General features: G+C 40.4%; 1 protein-coding gene and 2 pseudogenes across 2 annotated transcripts in view; 2 read left to right on the top strand and 1 right to left on the bottom strand.

Moving 5' to 3' along the window:
* Window positions 1–449: 449 nt before the first annotated feature.
* LOC133775906 (cytochrome P450 2C18-like) overlaps window positions 450–20,561 on the top strand; it is a 31,173-nt gene continuing 11,061 nt past the window's right edge. The window contains exons 1-6 of one of the 2 annotated variants that reach the window (XM_062214442.1): window positions 450–657; window positions 3,836–3,998; window positions 4,177–4,326; window positions 10,449–10,609; window positions 12,709–12,885; window positions 18,425–18,566. In XM_062214442.1, the coding sequence (XP_062070426.1) occupies window positions 508–657; window positions 3,836–3,998; window positions 4,177–4,326; window positions 10,449–10,609; window positions 12,709–12,885; window positions 18,425–18,566 (943 nt within the window). In that variant the 5' untranslated portion in view covers window positions 450–507. The remainder of the gene's footprint in view (window positions 658–3,835; window positions 3,999–4,176; window positions 4,327–10,448; window positions 10,610–12,708; window positions 12,886–18,424; window positions 18,567–20,561) is intronic. The other variant, XM_062214443.1, reaches the window with a different exon arrangement.
* LOC133776287 (SERPINE1 mRNA-binding protein 1-like) lies at window positions 7,284–7,982 on the top strand (annotated as a pseudogene).
* LOC133776286 (protein LZIC-like) lies at window positions 9,480–10,272 on the bottom strand (annotated as a pseudogene).

The raw sequence follows: 20,561 nt of genomic DNA, 5'->3' as shown, positions 1-20,561 counted from the left end.
TTCAAAACTGCATCTTGACCCCTGAGCCAAATGCTTACTTCATTTCTTAGTGTTTATAAAGTCTTACAATGTAAACCTTTTCTATATATAAGTTATAGAGTACACTCATTTTCTCCAAGTCAAAGATTTATAACTATTTAACAATCTAAGAATCCAAAATGCTGAGAACATTTTTGGTCACATTATTTACATCATTGCTTTTTAATCCTGGCTGCACAGTGACACCACCTGACTTTCTTTTTTACTTCCTATGCCCTATCTTAAAATAATTGAAGAATTACAACTGAAGGAGATTTGACAGGAGAGGTAGACTAACAAGCATTCTTATTATCTCTATCACAGGGCAAAAGTCTACTCAGAAAAGATCAAAGCTGATCTGTTTGACTGATTAGTCACTTAGTATATCAAAAGGATACACACACTGAATTAGCAGGGGGTTTATAAAAGCCTGGGATTCTCCACTCCCAGTTGTCTCAGGAAGAAGAGAAGACTTCAGTGGATCCAGCCATGTTCCTGGTGCTCTCTTGCTTGTTTCTCCTTTTGCTCTGGAGATGGAACTCTGCGAAAGGAAAGCTCCCTCCTGGCCCTACTCCTCTCCCGATTATTGGAAATATCCTGCAGTTGGATTTAAAGGACATTAGCAAATCCTTCTCGAGTGTGAGTATTCATTATGTTCCTCCAGTGACTTGCAAGGATAAGTAAAAATAAAGTTACTATTAAGTTAAATATATTCCTGGAGTCAAACAATTAGGTGGTTTTTGTATAGGAAATATTCAGTATACTTGTGGATCTTGATGTTTCCTCAGCATATTAGAGTTTCCCATCCAGCTCTCTGCTATGGCCTGGGAAAGCAGTAGAGATTGTATTTATTTGAGAGGTAGAGTTACAGACAGTGAGAGGGAGAAACAGAGAGAAAGGTCTTCCATCCGCTGGTTCAATCCTCAAATGGTCGCAACAGCCGGAGCTGTGCTGATCCAAAGCCAGGAGCCAGGAGCCTCCTCCGGGTTTCCCATATGGGAGCAGGAGCCCAAGGACCTGGGCCATCCTCCACTGCTTTCCCAGGACATAGCAGAGAGCTGGATAGGAAGAGGAGCAGTCGGGACTAGAACCGGCGCCCATATGGGATGCTGGCACCCCAGGCAGAGGATTAACCTACTGCGCCACAGCTCTGCCCCCCTGCCATGGAATATTATTTAGCTTTTTAAAAGTAAGAGGGAGCTACGGTTTGTCCTTGGTCCTGTTAAAACCCCTGAATCCCAAATTGGAGCACCTGGGTTTGTTTCCTGACTACAGCTCTTAATTCCAGACTCCTACTAATGCAGGCTTTGGGGAGAAGAGCTGATAGCTAAAGTAACTGGGTTTCTGCAACCCATGTGGAGGACCTAGATTGAGCTCCAGGCTCTAGATGCTAACTTTGTTCCCCAGTCACTGCAGACATCTGGGCAGTAGCCCTCTCCCTCTCTCCCTCTCTCCCTCTCTTCCCCTCTCCCTCTCCCTCTCTCTCCCTTCCCTCTCTCTAATGAGTTAATTAAAAAATAACAAAGAAAGAAACTTTACTATTTGCAACAACATTGCGGACCCTAGATGACATCAAGACGAGTAAATTTAGCCGGACAAAAAAAGACATACACTTCAGGATCTCAATGAGACATGAAATCTACAAAAGGAAATCAAACTGATAGTAACACAGTATAGAAAGTGGTTGCCTAGGGGTAAGGCATAGGGAAAAGATTATTTTGGTTAAAGACTACAGACCCTGAGTTACAAGGTGAATAGATACTCTAGACCAAAGGTAGTACATGGTGATTGTAGAACATTATAATGTACTGTATACATGAAATTCACTAAGAGACTAGATCACAACTGTTCTTAAAAAGCACACACAGAAACGCTTGGTATGTGAAGCAGTATATATGCTAATTAGCTTGATTGTGCTAAGCATTTGAAATGTAAACTATCAAAGCACAGCATTTTATACCCTAAATGCACATAATTTTATTCGCCAGTCATAACTCAATAAAGCTGTCTTCAAAAAAAAGTCATGGCTGAGGACTAAGGACCAGCATAAGTAAGAGAATTAACCATTCAGGGTACACCGGAAGGTAAAAAAATCCCACTGGATTCTGCACACAGCTGCTGTCTATCCACTACAGATGCTGCAGGGAGAGAGAAATCATTCTTCCATGAGATGTCACATGTCCTGTCACAGCCATTCTTATACTCTCTGTGTTGAAATCCCCATGTCTCAAAGTAGGGCAAGTCTTAAAATCACCTGGGGTCATTTTTAAAGATACATTTTCTGGTATTTTTAACTGGGATTGATGGAACAAAGACATAAGCCTCAGCCATTCTCTCTCATTGCCCAAAAGATAGATAAATATTGGAATTTATTCCTTGCCCTTGAATCTCAATTCATTGCCTACATACTCCACCCCCCACAGCCACCTGAAAGACCAGTTTCAGAAATCTGCCCCCCCCACTGCCCCGCCTGCTGCCACCTATCCCCAACCCTGATCCCTAGCCCTCCTAAAATATAAAAAGGCCCAGCCCCTGGGTGTCGGGGCCTTCTGCCACACGTTCCATCATGTGTATGCCGACAGTTGGTCACCCACCTCTATGAATTTATTTTCTCTGAATAAATTCGGTCTGGCTGTAAATTCGTACATTGCCTCTTCTCTATCCTGTGCCTCTTTTCCTAACATTATGGTGCCCCATGTGAGGAAGCACCAGTCTGCAACTCTTTTCCTAATAGGGATACTAGAGCATAATTCCCCTGGGACAAGCTGTGCTGGTTATGCTTAAGCAGTCAGCTGGTCTTTGCTCCATACGTGGTGTCACTGGGGACTGATAAATCTCAAGCACTGGAAGTTGAAAAAAACAGAGGCTCAAATATGAACCTGCAATGCAAATTTAGATACTGTGTACTTGAGTTTGTAATCTGTCTACAGTTCTACTATTTAGAAGACAAAGCATATAAACCTGCTGAATGTGTTCAGCAGAAATTAAGTAGAACTTGTACAAATTGCACTATTTCTTGGCACATGGTAAGCCATCCACCTCATAAAGAAATCAGAATATAGCCCCCTAAAAGTCCCCCAAAAGTCCCATCTGGGGTGCCATATGGTATTGGAATATGGGGTGCTATGTGATATCACTGTGTGCTTATTAATAAATTACCAATATTAATAAACCTGTGTGCATTCTTGCCTAATATTCAGAAAAAAATTCTTAATACCAGCATAAATTAACAAGGCAGCATGATACATTTTAAGCTTTTTATTCAGCGAGAGAAATGCATAGGAGAGTGAGGGTGCTATCTAAGAGAGAGAGGGAAATCTGGATTCATACCGAGTACCAGCAGCCAGCCAAGTAGAGGAGCATCTAGGCCAGGAAGCATGAAGCAGGTGGCCCAAAGGCCACAGGCCCTGTAGGCGCAGGGCAGCACGGGCCCATACTGGCAAAAGGCCAGAAAATGAAAGGGCAAAAAGGCCAAAAAGGGCCAGGCACACAGTGTCCCACGCTTTTAATCCACTTCCAAAGGGGAGTGGTTAATTAACCTGATTGGCCAGTGGGCACACAGGTGTGGCCAGGTAGGGAGATGAGGTCACACAGGGGTGGGGTGAAGGCGTGACGGTCTTCCAGCTCACAAACCTAATCAATTTTATCCTGTATGCCTGCCTACAACAATAACACCTATAATAATCACCATCATATTTATGAATAGAATTCAGAAATATTTTATAATATTATGATAGAATAAAATATTTAAAATGAAAGCCTGATATATTCCACAATATATAGACCAAATAATGCCTTCTTTTGGTAAATTTTGTAGTTTTCAAAAGTCTATGGCCCTGTGTTCACCGTGTATCTGGGCATGAAGCCCACTGTGGTGCTGCATGGATACCAGGCAGTGAAGGAGGCCCTGGTTGATCTTGGAGAGGAGTTTGCTGGAAGAGGGAGTTTCCCAGTGGCTGAAAGAATAAATAAAGGACTTGGTAAGTCTGCATTTCTGTGTGCATGTGTGTGTGTGTGTGTTATGCAGCAGTAAAGTGGATAAGAAACCGACTTGAAGGCCTGCTCAGCAGAGCTTAGCCCATGCATGTGGTTGCTGGGTGCAATCTCCCTCTTCCTTGCCCAGAATCATTCTCTTAATCTCTGCTTTCCCACCGGCAGGGATCATTTTAAGCAATGGAAAGAGATGGAAAGTGATCCGGCGCTTCTCGCTCATGACCCTGCGGAATTTCGGGATGGGGAGGAGGAGCATTGAGGACCGAGTTCAAGAGGAGGCCCGCTGCCTGGTGGAGGAACTGAGAAAAACCAACGGTGGGTGACCCTTACCCCACATCCCTGACTCTCACTGCTCCTTCTCTATGCTCCCTGGGAAACCTCGCATGGCATTCCAGGCCTTCTGTTCTGAGACTTGGCTATCAGCCCCCATGGGGGAATGACGGTTTGAAGCCATGCCAAGGAATTTCAGTTGTATCTATGCTGTTTGTGGACAGGCACAATTGGGCCTATGGCATAGGTGTAAAAGGCCATTATATCTTTTTCTGTTCACATTTGTTTCTTTGTTTTCAAATCTTTTCAGCATATGCATAGAATATTTTAACTTTAATTTTATTAAGAGTTGAACAGCAGCATTTATCCCATAACGTAATTGTGGGTACCTATTCAACAGCATTTCACCATGGAAAACTTACATGTACCACAGTGGAAATAAGCCCCTTACACTCTAGTGGAGCTGAACCAAATGCCGTGTGCTTTCACTTACTGTGGCTAGGTTTGTACAGTCAGCCTTACTGACCTGTCTGAGGGTTTCTTCAAAGGTTGGGGCCTATAATTTCCACTGTAATGATGCTAACATCCGGTTTAATTACTTCATGATTCTTATTAATTATAATTTCTCTAGAAATAAAGTGCACACAGAAAATTATTACCAGAACTATTTCATATTCCTCCCTATGTAATGTATTCAGCAATATATTTTGAGAATATATGCAAGAGCATACACTTCCAATTATCCAAAGACTATGGTGCAAAATTTACCTTGATTTTGACTATCATTAATCCTTGCCCTGGTTAGTGTGCTCTGTTTTCAGAGTATTTTGTTTTGTTTTATTTTTTATCTTCTTTATTTAATTCTGACTTAGGGTTTTAAGGTAATTATTTACATCTGTCAGTTCTAGTGACTTTTGAAATGTTTGTCATGTGGTTCTGAGTTTTTAATTAGATCACAATCACAATGCTTTCACATATCATTTGTAAATTAAGCAAAATATTGAAAGTCAGCTTTATACCTGTGAGTCACACACAAAAACACACAAAGAAATTTCATATTGTCAGAAATTACCACCTACCTCCCTAGCTAAAATAAACTTTTTTTCTGAAACCTTACAACTCTGTAATGTGTAAGAGATCTTGCCCTGGGAGTACAGAACTCAACAGGTTTGCTGTTGCCCACTGCTCTTTCATTTCATCAAATTCTTTTTATTAATACAGATTTCATATATTTCATAGATATAATTAATAACATGCAATACTTTCCTCCATCTTACCTCCCTCCTCCTTTATTTTCTTTTAATTTTTGTGATGATGTACTTTCGATTTACTTTATAACCAGGCAAAATATTCCACTAAATACAGTGTTCAACAAGTAAAAAGTAGAAAGACCATTGTTGCACAGGAATATAGACAAGGGCTATAAACCACAATTAAATCATAAGATACCAGTTTCACTCTTACACATTCAAGATTTTTGTACTCTATATATTTGCTACTGCAAATCAGAGAAAACATGATATCTGTCTTTGGGGCTCTGGTTTATTGCACTAAGCATAATAGTCTCCAGTTGCATCTCTTTTGTTGCAAAAGACAGGATTAAAGATCATCAACCTGGACCAGGGTGGCACAGATGGTTTCACATATGCAAATCAATAAACATGATATATCACATTAGCAAATTGAAGAATAAAAACCACATGGTTATCTCAATAGATGTAGCGAAATCAATTCATGTAATAAAACATCCTTTCATAAAAAAATCTTAAGCAAATTAGGTATAGAAGGAACACAATCTACATACAATTAGACAATATGTGACAAGCCACAGCCAGCATCATATTGAATGGAGAAATGGTAAAAACATTTCCACCAAGATTCAGAACCAGATAAGGAGGCCCACTCTCACCATTACTATTCAATATAGCTCTGTAAGTTTTCTCCAGAGCCATTAGGCAAGAAAAAGAAATCAAACAGATACAAATGGGAAAAAAGGAAGTCAATATATCTGTGTTTGCAGATAATATGATCCTATTTATAGAGGAACCAAAAGACTCTACCAAGGCTGGCACCATGGCTCAATAGGCTAATCCTCCACCTGAGGCGCTGGCACACCGGGTTCTAGTCCCAGTCGGGGCGTCGGATTCTGTCCCGGTTGCCCCTCTTCCTGGCCAGCTCTCTGCTATGGCCTGGGAGTGCAGTGGAGGATGGCCCAAGTCCTTGGGCCCTGCACCCCATGGGAGACCAGGAGAAGCACCTGGCTCCTGACTTCGGATCAGCGTGGTGCGCCGGTCACAGCGCGCCAGCCACGCCGGCCACTGGAGGGTGAACCAACGGCAAAGGAAGACCTTTCTCTGTCTGTCTCTCTCACTGTCCAATCTGCCTGTCAAAAAAAAAAAAAAAAAAAAAGACTCCACCAAAAGAGTATTGAAACTCATAAGAGAGTTTGGTAAAGTGGCAGGTTATAAAATTAACACACAAAAATCAGTGGCACTTGTGTACACAAGCAATGCCAAGCCTTAGAAATAATATGTAAGATCAGTCCCATTCACAATAGCTACAAAATAATTTAAATACTTTGGGATAAATTTAACCAAGGATGTGAAAGAACTCTACAAAAGAAATAGAACACAAAAAGGCTCCTGGTTCGGTGCAGCCTGCTGCAATCCCTGGAGGAAGGCCTTCAGAGTCACCATCATGTTCTGGCTTCGGCTTTAGCTGCATGGTCACCAACCAAATTGACCACATATCTGATGAAGAATCAGAGCTCTTCCAGGTGCTGCAGGCAACAGAAAACAAGAACAAAGGTAGGCGGGGCCAGCATTGGGGGCCTTGGGGCAAAGAGCACAAGCTCCACCGAGCCCAGACCAGCTCCAAGAGGCAGAGGCACAGCTGCACAGAGTTCCAGCAAGACCCCAAAAACTGGCTGCCTCCCAACGTTGGCATGGCTGACAGGAAGGAGTAGGCACATCTGCCCATGTGCTCAGGAAAGACATAATAAGATGGCTGGAAGAACTGATCAACGACCTCAGGGTGAAGAGGAAATAATTGATAGAAGACCAGAAAGACAATAACCTCTGGAAGGAGGGTTTGAAAAGCCGCTTGGAGAAAGGGGTGCAGGAGTGGGGTATTCAATTGATAGGCCTGTAAGTGGCAGAACTGCCACTGGCCATGGCGGCCCTGGAAGAGGGATAGGAGGACATGGATGTGGAATGGGCCGAGCAGATGGATTTTATTCTTGTGGTGAACATGAATTTGATAGGTGAAGTGGAAGTGAAGGAGCTGGTCTGAAGCACGTGCACAGCCTCGGAGGTAGCGGGTCTCACAACCGGAGAGGTGTCAAAGGTGAATTCACTGACTCGGATCGAATGTGACTGAGGAAACACCTTCGAGTGAAGAACATCCGGCAGCAGACACTGAAATGAGAAAAACGAAGTGAGGAGCTAAAAGAAGATGATCTGAAAGAAACGAGTTTGGATGAGTGGAGGGCAATTCAGAACAAACACCGGGCAAAAGTAGAATTTAATACCTGAAAGCCAAGTGAAGATGCTGTCCATAAATCAAGGAGTCAAGAGGCTCACGCTGAAGATTCTGATATGGGCCATCATTTCCAGAAGCCAGCAAATGACACAATCAGATCAGTTTTGGAGACCCAGCGGGATGTGGGAGCAGAGGACGGCAGAGGGGCCTGGGTGTGGTAGACGTCTGATGTTCCAACTGTCTGACGCAGAAATGACAACTCAAGTGCTTATACTCCTGATGTGGATGACCCAGAGGTGGTTCCAACTCTAGCTTAACCGGATGCCATGACAACCCTGGTTCCTTTGTGGACCCTCCTGTTCAAAGCTTTTGCATGCTTTAGGAATCCCAAACGACTAAGGAAAAAAAAAAAGATCCTCTCCTTCATACCATTCACATCTAAATTTCATCTGTTTTGAAAATGAACCTCTCTCACTACGTCAAAGTAAAACAAATATGGAGTCAGGTTTGTATTTAGAAATGTATTGATAGCAGAGACGTTTTCATAATCTTCAGAGACTGTGCATTCTTCATGAATACTTTTGTATTGCTGCTTGCAAATATGCATTTCCAAACTTGAAATACAGGTGTGAACCAGTTTAAAGCTTTCATTTTATTTAGCTTTTTTTAGTTAAGGAGTTAGATATTCCCCCAATCACAAACTGTCTTTAAATATTGGATATAATATTGATTTTAATAGCTGCTTTGCACTTTCATACATGTAAACTGTTGAAATTTATGCTGTGTGGCATATTTAGTACTTTATGTATTTTAAGTTAGTTATAATCTCATTTTGGAGGAATTTTTTTCACTTCTCATCATAGCTGTTATATGTGCTGGATCATTATATACAGAAATACCAGTGCTCGAATAAATTCAAAACACATTTGTTTAGTAACCCTCAGTCCTGCATGGTTCATTAGGTTCAAATTATCCTGGCTCCTGGCTTCAACCTGGCCCAGTCCTGAATGTCGCAGCCAGGGGATGGATGATTTCTTTCTATCTGTATCTCTGTTTCTGTCATTCTGCCTTTCAATGAAAGGAAAAATGGTATAGTGGTAGAGAGAAAGGGGGACAGACACAATCTTCAGTCTGCTGGTTCAGTCCCTAAATGGGACAGCCTGATCTGAGCCACACTGGAGCCAGGAGTCAGGAACTTCATCCTGGTCTCCCACATTGGCAACAGGGACTCAAGCACATGGGCAATCTTATACTCTCTTCCCACGTGCAGTAGCAGAAAGCTACATTCAAAGTTGAGCAGCCAGTACCCAAACTAGCACTCCGACAGAGGGTCCCTTAATGTGGCTTAACATATGGCACCACATTAGCCCCTAAAAATGACCTTCTTAAATGTGTTCTATTTCCCACCAAAATACGGGACATCTTTGCTTAAAGTTATTTAAATACAGGTTATGTATTTAATGGAGTATCAGGAAAACCATTATTGGACTAGATCAAATGAAAAAGAAAAACAAGATAAAATGTAGTGGTCAATTCAAGTTTAAGTCAAAAGAGATACATTAATTTTTTTAGAAGTCACAAGGAGCTTTTTATGTTACCTTTTCTTAGGCAATTAATGCATTTCGATAATCTGTTTCTTTGCAATGACTCAAAATCCTCAGGAAGAAAATACCACATTGAATAAGACTGTGATCAATGTCATGAACTTCCAGGCCATGTCATTTTTTTGTTTTCTTGACCTCAAAACTTGCCAGGGCTGGGACTTCATCTCCAGAGCCCAGGTCTGCAGACTTTCTCACACTGGCTGAGCAGAGCGCCTGCATTTGCTGACAAGAAAGCTCCATCCTCTTCAGTGAGCTCCTCTCCAAGTTTTCTGAGAGCTGTTAGGATCTCCACTTTCTGCTGTGTGTACAGGTCTCTTCCCAGATTTCCGAGCATCAGAGCTCTATCCATCAGCTTAGTTCACCTACCAAAGTCATATTTCCAGACATAATTTTCTTCAATGAATCATTAAATTCGCCTAGTTGCTCCAGCGTTTCCTTCTTGGTTTCTGCACATTCATAAGTGTCAAGTGCTGCATTAGTTTATCCAACTGTTCTTCTAAATGCTGCTTTAATTTGCTTGTCTCTCTCTCCGCTGGAAACTATTTTAATCTCTGCCTCTTAGAGCCCCAAGCTCCCTACCGTGCTGACAGCTCTCAGACCGCACACACTTCCAACACCTTCAGCTCTGAGTGTTATAAACGTGGAAAACGCGAAGTTTCATCTGACGAGAGGCTCAAGGTTCAAACCACGGAAGCGTGGTGTCAGCTGGGAAGAGGGAAACCATTAGCAAGGAGCTTTATTTATTCCATGAACGTGGCTGATCACGGTCCGCAGTTGAAGCGACCGGTTCTTCAGGGAAGCCGGGGGCGGGGGCATTGACCACCATGGCTGCGCCTCCAGCAGCCTCCACCAGGTTCTTCCCAGTCGGCCCAAGGCCGGCGTCGTGGAAGACCCCACAACTGGACATGCCTTCAGGGACAGCACCGAGATATATTAATTTTATGAATGCAGATTTTTTTCTAGTTGAGGGAATTCCCGGGTAAAGATTAAAGTTTGTAAAAATACCTTCCCCATCTACCTCAAAGACAAGGGCTCTAATCTCTATATTTTAATGTTATCTTTAAATGTTTCCCATTTTTTCAGCCTCACCCTGTGATCCCACCTTTATTCTGGGCTGTGCTCCCTGCAATGTGATCTGCTCCATAATTTTCCAGAACCGTTTTGAATATACAGATCAAACTTTTCTTAAATTTTTGAAAATGTTGAATGAAGGTATCGATATTTTGAACTCCCCGTGGATACAGGTGAGATCAAAATTTTTTCTTTTAAAGAAAACACTTGTGCTTTACTGATCATTCTAATGGACCAAGCTGTGAAGTGACTCTTTAGACACCACAGTCCTGCACAGAGCTGGGTCAGTGGACATCTGGGAACCATGGCCAAGCCGTGTATTTTACACACCAGGGAATCAATGCCAAAATACAGGCTGATATTCAAGCCCACTGGCGAGCTGACCAGTGGAGGTTGTAGCTAAGCTCCAGAGCCACATTTTCATAAACAAGCATGGACTTAGAACACACAAAGTTCAGGCCTTTGTGCAAGATACCATTAATCACCAGGGGTGCTCCCCAGTCACCTCTTCATCATAATTTGCAGAAATACCTTAAGTTAGGTGACCAAGGAGTGGAAATATTTAAAGAGACAGATGCTACCAGGAGACTAAATAGGTTTGGGATGTTTGATGCTTCACTGTGATTCTAGCTGACAATGTCCCTGGATTAAATGACAAAATGATTGGATATTGCAGAATACGAACCATAAAGAAAGCAGTTTTTCCCTGTGTTGATCCAGTGTGCCTTGTATTATTTCTGAAAGATCTTCGTGGGATCTTCGAGAAGTAGCTGAACTCCTCATGTGCACAGTGACTTTATATAAAAAATGTTCAACTGAACAAATTTCATGGTATTTTTAAAACTCTCCCTGTTCTGGAATAATTATTCTGCATCTAAGGCTGCATGAAAAAAAAAAAAAAAGCAGAGACAAACCAAAGCTTCCTTAACATCTGTTGTCATCTACAAAATGTGAATTGTGGTCATTCATGCCACCTTATATTTCCAGATTGTGGGAAATAATTGATTTACAAATGACAGATTTGATATAATCCTTTTTTATTTCCTTCCTTAAAATTTATTTCATTTAGGCCAGCGCCGCGGCTCAATAGGCTAATCCTCCACCTTGCGGCGCCAGCACACCGGGTTCTAGTCTTGGTTGGGGCACCGGATTCTGTCCCAGTAGACCCTCTTCCAGGCCAGCTCTCTGCTGTGGCCCAGGAGTGCAGTGGAGGATGGCCCACGTGCTTGGACCCTGCACCCCATGGAAGACCAGGATAAGTACCTGGCTCCTGCCTTTGGATCAGCGCAGCGCGCCAGCCGCAGCGCACCAGCAGCAGCGCACCAGCAGCAGTGGCCATTGGAGGGTGAACCAACAGCAAAAGGGTTACAAAGGGGATGGGGTAGAGATAAAGGATTGGCTGGTTCATTCCCAGATGGCTACAACATCCAGGGCTGGGCCAGGCTGAAGCGAGGAGCCAGGAACTTCATCCAGGTCTCTCACATGGGTGCAGGGGCCCAAGAACTTGGACCATATTCTGCTTTCCCAGACACACTATCAGAGAACTGTATAAGGAGTAGAGCAGCTGGCACACGAACTAGGGCCCAGATAGGATGCTGGCATTGTAGGCAGCAGCTTAACACATTAGGTCAAAATGTCAATCCCATCCTTTTTATTTCTTTCTGTTTGCTTGTTTGTTTGTTTGTTTGTTTTACAGGCAGAGTAGACAGTGAGAGAGAGAGACAGAGAGAAAGGTCTTCCTTTACCGTTGGTTTACCCTCCAATGGCCACCACGGCTGGCACGCTGCAGCCGGCGCACCACATTGATCTGAAGCCAGGAGCCAGGTTCTTCTCCTGGTCTCCCATGAGGGTGCAGGGCCCAAGCACTTGGGCCATCCTCCACTGCCTTCCTGAGCCACAGCAGAGAGCTGGCCTGGAAGAGGAGCAACTGGGACAGAATCCAGCGCCCCAACCAGGACTAGAACCTGGGGTGCCGGTGCCGCAAGGCGGAGGATTAGCCTATTGAGCCGCCGCGCCAGCCCCCTTTTTATTTCTAAAACTGACATGTGAGTTTAGGACATGATCATCAAATTCAAACCTCTAATCAGTTTTCTCCCACAAATCTTTCTGTAAGAATAGAGGCTGACTATAAATGTACCATTTAAATATCCTTCTCAAGGTAGACACTATATGATTTTTAAAGCTAAAATTTCTGTTTTGGACTTAGAGTGTGTGGTTTGTTTATCTTCATTAAGTGTTTTTATTTGTTAAAGGATTTTTTGTTGTTTTTTAGGTCTGCAACAATTTTCCAATTCTGATTGATTATTTCCCAGGGAGTCACAAGAAATTTATTGAAGATATGAGTTATATCCCAAATTTTATTTCAGAGAAAGTAAAAGAACACAAACAATCCTTGGATATGAACAATCCTCGAGATTTTATTGATTGCTTTCTGATCAAAATGGATCAGGTGAAATGTCAACAACAGCTTTGTTATTTGACTGCATTTACTGGCTCTGTTGTTAATTTACTTGGGATGTAAATATATGGTCAGGCAAGAAATGCATAAAAAGTTCTATAAGTACTTTTTGTGTGTATGGATGTGGACTAAATATCCTAGAGAAGTAAAATTCATTTGTTAAAAGAACTAACAGTCCTTAACCCCATTCTTTAGTTACTAACAATCTACCTGACAGAGACGGAAGGCACACCTCACTGAAAGGAAACAACTTTGAGCAAACTGCAAAGTACAAAATATTGATCCGTGATGTGAATTTCAAATGATTATATTTACTCAGTGTGTGGGAGAAAGAGGAGAAAAGGTACAAGACATGTGTGGTGCAGCAGGTTAAGCCACCATTTACTGCACCAGCATCGAATATCAGAATGCTGATCTGATGTCAATTTCACTAATATACATTACTTTTTATGGACTCTATGTGCTAGTTACCACAAATCAGAAGAAACATATATTTGTCTTTTGGCCACTGGCTTATTTTGCTAAGCATAATAGTCTCTAATTGCATCATTTTGTTGCAAAAGATAGGATTCCATACTCTTTTATGGCTAAGTAGTAATCCACATGTATATATACCACATTTTCTTTATCCAGCCATCAATTGATGGACATTTGGGTTGATTACATATCATAGCTATTATGAGCTGCTATAAACATGGGGATACAGATAACTCTTTCTTATGCTTATTTCATTTCCTTTGGGTAAATTCCAAGGAGTGAAATGGCTGGGTCACGTGGTAGATCTATTTTCAGATTTCTGAAGGTTTTCCATACTGTCTTCCATAATGGTTATACTAGTTTACATCCTCACCAACAATGCATTAGGGTAACTTTTTCTCCATATCCTCACCAGAATTTGCTAGTTTTTTTAATTTTGGGTGATAGCCATTCTAACTTGGGTGAGGTGAACCTCTCTGTGGTTTTTATCTGCATTTCCCTGATGGCTAGTGATGCTGAGCATCTTTTTATGTGTTATTAGCCACTTCACATCCGTTGCCCATTTCTTAACTGGATTGTTTGTGTTTTTGTTGTTGAGTTCTTGAGCTCCTTATATATTCTGGATATTAATCCTTTATCAGGTGTGTAGTTTGCAAATATTTTCACCCATTCTGTCAGTTGCCTCTTCACTTTGTTGAGTGTTTCCTTTGGTGTGCAGATGTTCCTTGGCTTGCTGTAATCCTATTTGTCTATGTTTGTTTTTATTGCCTGTGCTTCTGGGTTCTTATCCAAGAATTCCTTACATTCACAAGGAATTTTCCCTAAGTTTTCCTCTAGAAACTTAATGGTTTCATGTCAGGTTTAGATCCTTGATCCATTGTGAGTTTGATTTTTGTAAAGGGTATAAGGTAGGAATCTTGTTTCAAACTTCTGCCAAGATTCAATTTTCCCAATACCATTTGTTGAAGAGACTGTCCTTTCTCCATGGAGTAATTTTAACTCATTTATCAAAGATTATTTTGCTGTTGATGTGTGCATTAATTTGTGGAGTTCCTAGTAGGTTCCATTGTTCCACATGTCAATTTTTGTGCCAGTATCAATCTGTTTTAGTTATAACTGTCCTGTATTATATCTTGATATCTTTTTTTCACAAAAACCTTTTATTTAAGGAATACAAACTTCATTCATTTCATAAATTCAACTTCATATACTTTGATGCCGCCAGCTTTGTTTTTATTGTCTTAAAATTTACTGTAGCTGTTCAGTGTCATGTTTTTATATGAGGTTTTGGATCATTTTTTCTAGATCTAAGAATGTCCTTGATATTTTGATTGGGATCACACTGAATCTATATATTACTTTGGGTAGGATGGCTATTTGATTATATTAATCCCTTCAATCCATGAATATGGAGGATTTTTCCATTTTTTATATATTCTTATATTTCTTTCATTAATGTTTTGTGATTTTCATTATGGATATCTTTCACATCCTTGGTTAAATTTATCTCAAGGTATTTAAATTCTTTTGTAGGTATAATGAACAGGATTGATCTTCTAAGTTCCTTTTCAGCCCTGGAATTATTTGTGTATACAAATGCTATTTATTTTTGTTTGTTGATTTTATACCCTGCAATTTTGCCAAAGTCTTATGAGTTGTAATATGCTCTTAATGAAGTCTTTTGGTTCCCCCATGTATAGGATCATATTATATGCACACATGGATACTGTGACTTCCTCCTTTCCAATTTGTTTCTCTGTGATTTCTTTTTTCTTCCTAATGACTCCAACCAAAAACTTCAGAACTATATTAAATAGTAACAGTGTGAGTGGACTTCCTTGTCTGGTTTTGGATCTTAGTGGAAATGCTTCCAACTTTTCTTCATTAAAATGATTCTGGCTTTAGGTTTGTCATAAATTGCCTTGATTATCTTGAGGAATGTTCCCTCTATACCCAATTTGCTTATGTTTTTACCATAAAAAAGATTTTTGATATTATTAATCAAATTCTTTTTCTGTATCTATTGAAATAGTCATATGGGTTTTATTTAATTTTTTGATGTGATATATCACATTTATTGATTTGCATATGTTAGATCTTGCCTGCATCCCAGGGATAAATTCCACTTGGTCCATGTGGATGATCTTTTTGGAGTGTTGTTAGATTTCATTAGATAGTGTTTTGTTAAGAATTGTTGCATCTGTTCATCAGGGATATTGGCCTATAGTTTTCTTTCATTGTTGTGTGTTTTTCTGTTTTTAGAGAAGTAAGGTAATGCTGACTCCATGGAAGGAGTTTGGGAGGATTGCTTCTCTTTCAATTGTTTGAATTGTTTAAGATACTTAGGATTACTTCTTTGAAAGTTTGATAGAATTCAGCAGTGAAGCCCTCTGTTCCTGGGTTTTTGTTTTTTAGTAGGGTCGTCTTTATCACTGATCAATCTCTGTCTTGGCTATTGGTCTGTCGGTTTTTCTATGTCTTTATGCCTCAGTTTTTATAAATTGTTATCTGTCCAGAAATGTATCCTTTTCTTCTTGGTTTTCCAATTTGTTGGCATAGAGCTTTCTGTGATAATTCCTGATTTTTTTTATTTCTGTGGGATCCATATTAACAGTTCTTTTTCATCCCTAACTTTATTAATTTTGGTATTCTCCCTTTTTTGGTTAGTTGGGCCAATGCTTTACCAGTTTTAATTTCTTTTCAAAAAAGCAAATCTTAATTTCACTGATCTTTTGTATGTTTTTTATTTCAGTTTTGTATATTTCTTCTCTAATTTTTATTATTTCTTTCCTCCTACTAATTCAGGGTTTGGTTTGCTCTGATTTTCCAGGTCTTTGAGAAGCATTACTAGATCATTTATTTGATGCCTTTCCAATTTCTTTATATAGGCACTAATTGCAATAAACTTTCCTCTTAACACTGCTTTTTGCATAAGTTTTGGAATGTTGTACTCATTCATTTCTAGGAATTTTTTTATTTCTCTTTTGATTTCTTCTATGACCCATTGTTGATTACAGATCATATTGTTCAGTATCCATGTGTTTGTATATTTTCTAAATTTCTTATGTTGCTAATTTCCAACTTCACTGCACTGTGGACAGAGAAGTTATATGGCACAAGTTCAATTTTTTAAAAGTTGAGACTTGCTTTATGGCTTAGCATATAGTCTATCCTACAGAACACCCCAGGCATTAAAGAGAAGAATGTGTATTCAGCAGCTGTGGGATGAAATATTCTGTAAACACAAATTAGATCCATTTGATCCATAATGTAGATTGGCTATGTTGTTTCTTTGATGATATCTTTGTCCATTTGATCTGTCCACTGGTAATAGTGGAGTTTTGAAGTTTCCCATTATTATTTTTTTAAAAGATTTAATTCTTTATTTGAAAGGTGGAGTTATAGAGAGGCAAAGGCAGAGAGAGGGAGAGAGAGATTTTCCATCCACTGGTTCACTCCTCAGTTGGCCGCAATGGCCGGAGCTGTGCCAATCCAAAGCCAGGAACCAGGAGATTCCCTTGGGTCTCCCACATGGGTGCTGGGCCCCAAGGACTTAGGCCATCTTCCACTGTTTTCCTGGGCCATAGCAGAGAGCTGGATCAGAAATGGAGCAGCTGGGAATTGAACCAGCACCACATGGGATGCCAGCACTGTAGGCAGGGGCTTCACCTGCTATGCCACAACGCCAGCCCCTATCCCCCATTATTTTGTTTTTGAGCTTACATCTCCCTTTAAATCCATTAATATTTGTTTTAAATAGCTAGGTGCCCTACCATTGGGTGCATATACATTCTCTACAGTCTCACCTTCCTGTTGAATTGGTCCCTTTATTATTACATAGTGCCCTTCTTTATCTCTTTTAACATTTTTTTGTCTTGAAGTCTATGTTGTCTTATATTAGGATGGCTACTTGTGATCATTCATCATTTCCATTTGCATGGAATATCTTTTCCCATCCTTTCACTTTCTATCTCTGTGTATCTTTGTTGGTGAGGTGTGTTTCTTGTAAACAGCATATAGATGGATCTTATTTTTTAATCCATTCAGCCACTCTGTCTTTCAACTGGAGAATTTAGACCATTTACATACAAGGATATTGGCAAATAATGGCTTGGTCCTATAATTTTTCCATAAATATTCCTATTGTTGGTTTAGATCTTCCTTGTACTTTTACTAGGAGGTTTTCTGCCTTTACATTCTTTCATGATGCTGATTTCTTCTCTGTTTCCTTTGGTAGGGTCTTTTCAACTTAAACATTCCTGTCTTTATTCCTGGGCTTGTATTATAGACCAAGCTGACTACTGACTCACATCTGGAATACAATTGTGGCCTGCTCCATTGTACAATTGTGAGCCCATTGTTTTTGTCTGAAAACTAATCTCTGAGGTGCTGTTCTTTTAGTTTTCACACAATTTCAGCTTCATCTGCCAGCAGAAATCTTGAGCCAAAGAAAATTCTTTATCAGAAGAAGATAATTGCGTACTCTTAGGATCACTATATCCTTCATAATATGACCATTGTTTATATATTTCTATCAATTTAAGACCATTTTTGTCTACGAAGAAGATAAACCCCAATATTGGATGATTTTCAATGATGGGTTTATTTATCTGCCATACAAGGGAGTTGTGTAGAGGCCACTGTGATATGAGCACTGTAACCCCAAAGCACCACCTCCCACCACTACACTTAGAGTACCAGTTTTCTGCCTTGTCTATGCCTTCATATCTGCATTTTGAGAAAAAGGAAGGTAAGAGACAGTGGTTTTAACACATTTGATTGTCAATCAGTGACAAGACATATGTTCCAAGGCCCACCTAGTGGCAGAGAGCATGGTGAACAGAACATCATGGCAAAAAAGAGGAAAGATTGTAGGGAATGACAAATGGGTAGCCTACTTTACAGGCTACCATTTTACACAGAGGATTTCCCTACCACTGTACTCTCCAGTTTCTCTGCTGGCTTAATTTTATACAAACTGAATTATTTTATATTTATTAGAATCAATATTCTAGAAAACAATTTGTTACAAAATTTGATTAATCATTCCTAGGAAAAGCACAACCAGCAGTCTGAATTTACCCTTGAAAGCCTGAAATTCATTGCATCTGATCTATTTTCTGCTGGAACAGAGACCACGAGCACCACTCTCAGATATGGACTCCTGCTCCTGCTGAAGCACCCAGAGGTCACAGGTAGGACCACAGATGACAAGCAGGGTGAATTTCAGAATACAGATTTGTCAAGACACTGCTAGCATTCTTCATCTTACTTCTGTAGGAGAAACTTTAGTAACTAAAACAAGTGCCAACAACTGCATGGGTCCAAATTGAATAAAGCAATAAAATGGGACATCATTGCACAACAGGGGTTGATGATGGTAAGAGATGAAGAACAATGTGAGAAGCAGCAAAATGGTAACGCTTAGGTTTCTGTGTTGCATCGGGAGATGACTGATGGCAGAAACAGCCAGCATGAACTGGCTTACAGTTACATGTTCATTTACTTGGGAAGAAACCACCTGAAATAGTAGATATATTCCTGCAGAAATCATTCCTGATTGTGATATTGAAGTCTCCTCTTCCTGGATGATTAAAAAAAAAAGATTCTTTCCATAAGGCAGTATAAGTATAAACTCTAGAAATTTAGAGAGGTGGCCAGGAAAATTTTCTACAATCTGAGAAGTCTTCTAAAAGGTAGAATCATCAAAAACATGTTTCTCTCTAGGCAGAAGATGTGCTTAAAACTATTTTATTTCTACAGTCTGTTATAATTGAACGAGTATTTTATTTATTTCTACAGTCTGTTATAATTGAACGAGTATTTTCAAAAAGCAATTTTGCTTTGAGTGAGTAATGTTAAATTTATGAATAACTTTGTTTTAGAGATTTATCTTTATAGAGTTCCAGTTGTTCACAGCAGAGTAGAAGCAGAAAAGATTTTTATGTTTGAAGACCCTCACTAAAGGAATTATAAAGTAATTACAAATGGAAATTAGTCTTTCCAAGGTTGAAGAAGGGGGGAAGACAAAACAGCCAACAGGTTTCTGAAACATGGAAGGGAATGGTATCATTACCTGAGCAGAGGGGATGAGACTGCATCCTAGACGTCAGAATAAGACTTTCTACCATGGAAAAGTTAGTCTGTACAATCTCCTTCAGGCCCAGGACCTGGAAGTACCAAGGCTGAAATAAACTTTGGAAATAAACTTAGAGACAGAATGAGAAGGCCATCGCTGTCAGATTCCCTCTATGCCCCCTTCAGGTCACTGTTCCTCTCACAGGAAAAGTCTTTAGAGAAATGAACACAACAGGCCTTATGGTCAGGGACACTTTGCAGAAACATGGAAGGAACCAATCACAGAGCTGAAAAGAGGGCACACAAGTACAAGTTCACATCTTGAATTCCGAGATTCTTAGCTCTTTTCTGCTTCCTGAACTCTAAAACTAGCACCCAGATATGCACTGCAGAGACTTCACAACCTGAGGGGAAAGACCTACACCTCACCACCAAAACAGAAAATCTTTTGCAGGTTTCCAGCAGAGAGAGATTTAAAATCCTCAATTCCAAGATACAGGGTCATGGATTTTCAGAGAACACCAGGGAAAAGTTAAAATAATAAAAATTTTCAAAGACAAATTAAGTCATATGTGAAGCATTAGGCATCACATGGCCATTATAATTCTTAAGAGCAATGATACTATCTTGTGTTTTCAAAGAAAAAAGGATTTTTCTGATCTTTTTGCTTGCCAAAAATTTTACTCCCTAATTTTGTATTCTCAGAAACAGAGTAGACTGTGTGCTTCACCGAATATTTGAAACTTGCTAAAAGCTCAGTCTCTGTCCATGTTGATGAATCAAATTAATCAGGACAAGAGGCCGGCGCCGTGCCTTAACAGGATAATCCTCTGCCTTGCGGCGCCGGCACACCGGGTTTTAGTCCCAGTTGGGGCGCCGGATTCTATCCCGGTAGGATGGCCCAAGTCCCTGGGCCCTGCACCCCATGGGAGACCAGGAGAAGCACCTGGCTCCTGGCTTCGGATCAGCGAGATGCACCGGCCTCAGCGGTCATTGAAGGGTGAACCAACAGCAAAAAGGAAGACCTTTCTCTCTGTCTCTCTCTCTCTCTCTCTCACTATCCACTCTGCCTGTCAAAAAAAAAAAATCAGGACAAGATTTGAGGGTAAAGA

The sequence above is a fragment of the Lepus europaeus genome, chromosome 17 (genome assembly GCF_033115175.1).
Source record: "Lepus europaeus isolate LE1 chromosome 17, mLepTim1.pri, whole genome shotgun sequence".
In the NCBI taxonomy this organism is placed as follows: Eukaryota; Metazoa; Chordata; class Mammalia; order Lagomorpha; family Leporidae; genus Lepus; species Lepus europaeus.
The sequence above is the reverse complement of the archived record's forward strand: the minus strand, read 5'-3'. Positions and strand labels throughout refer to the sequence as shown.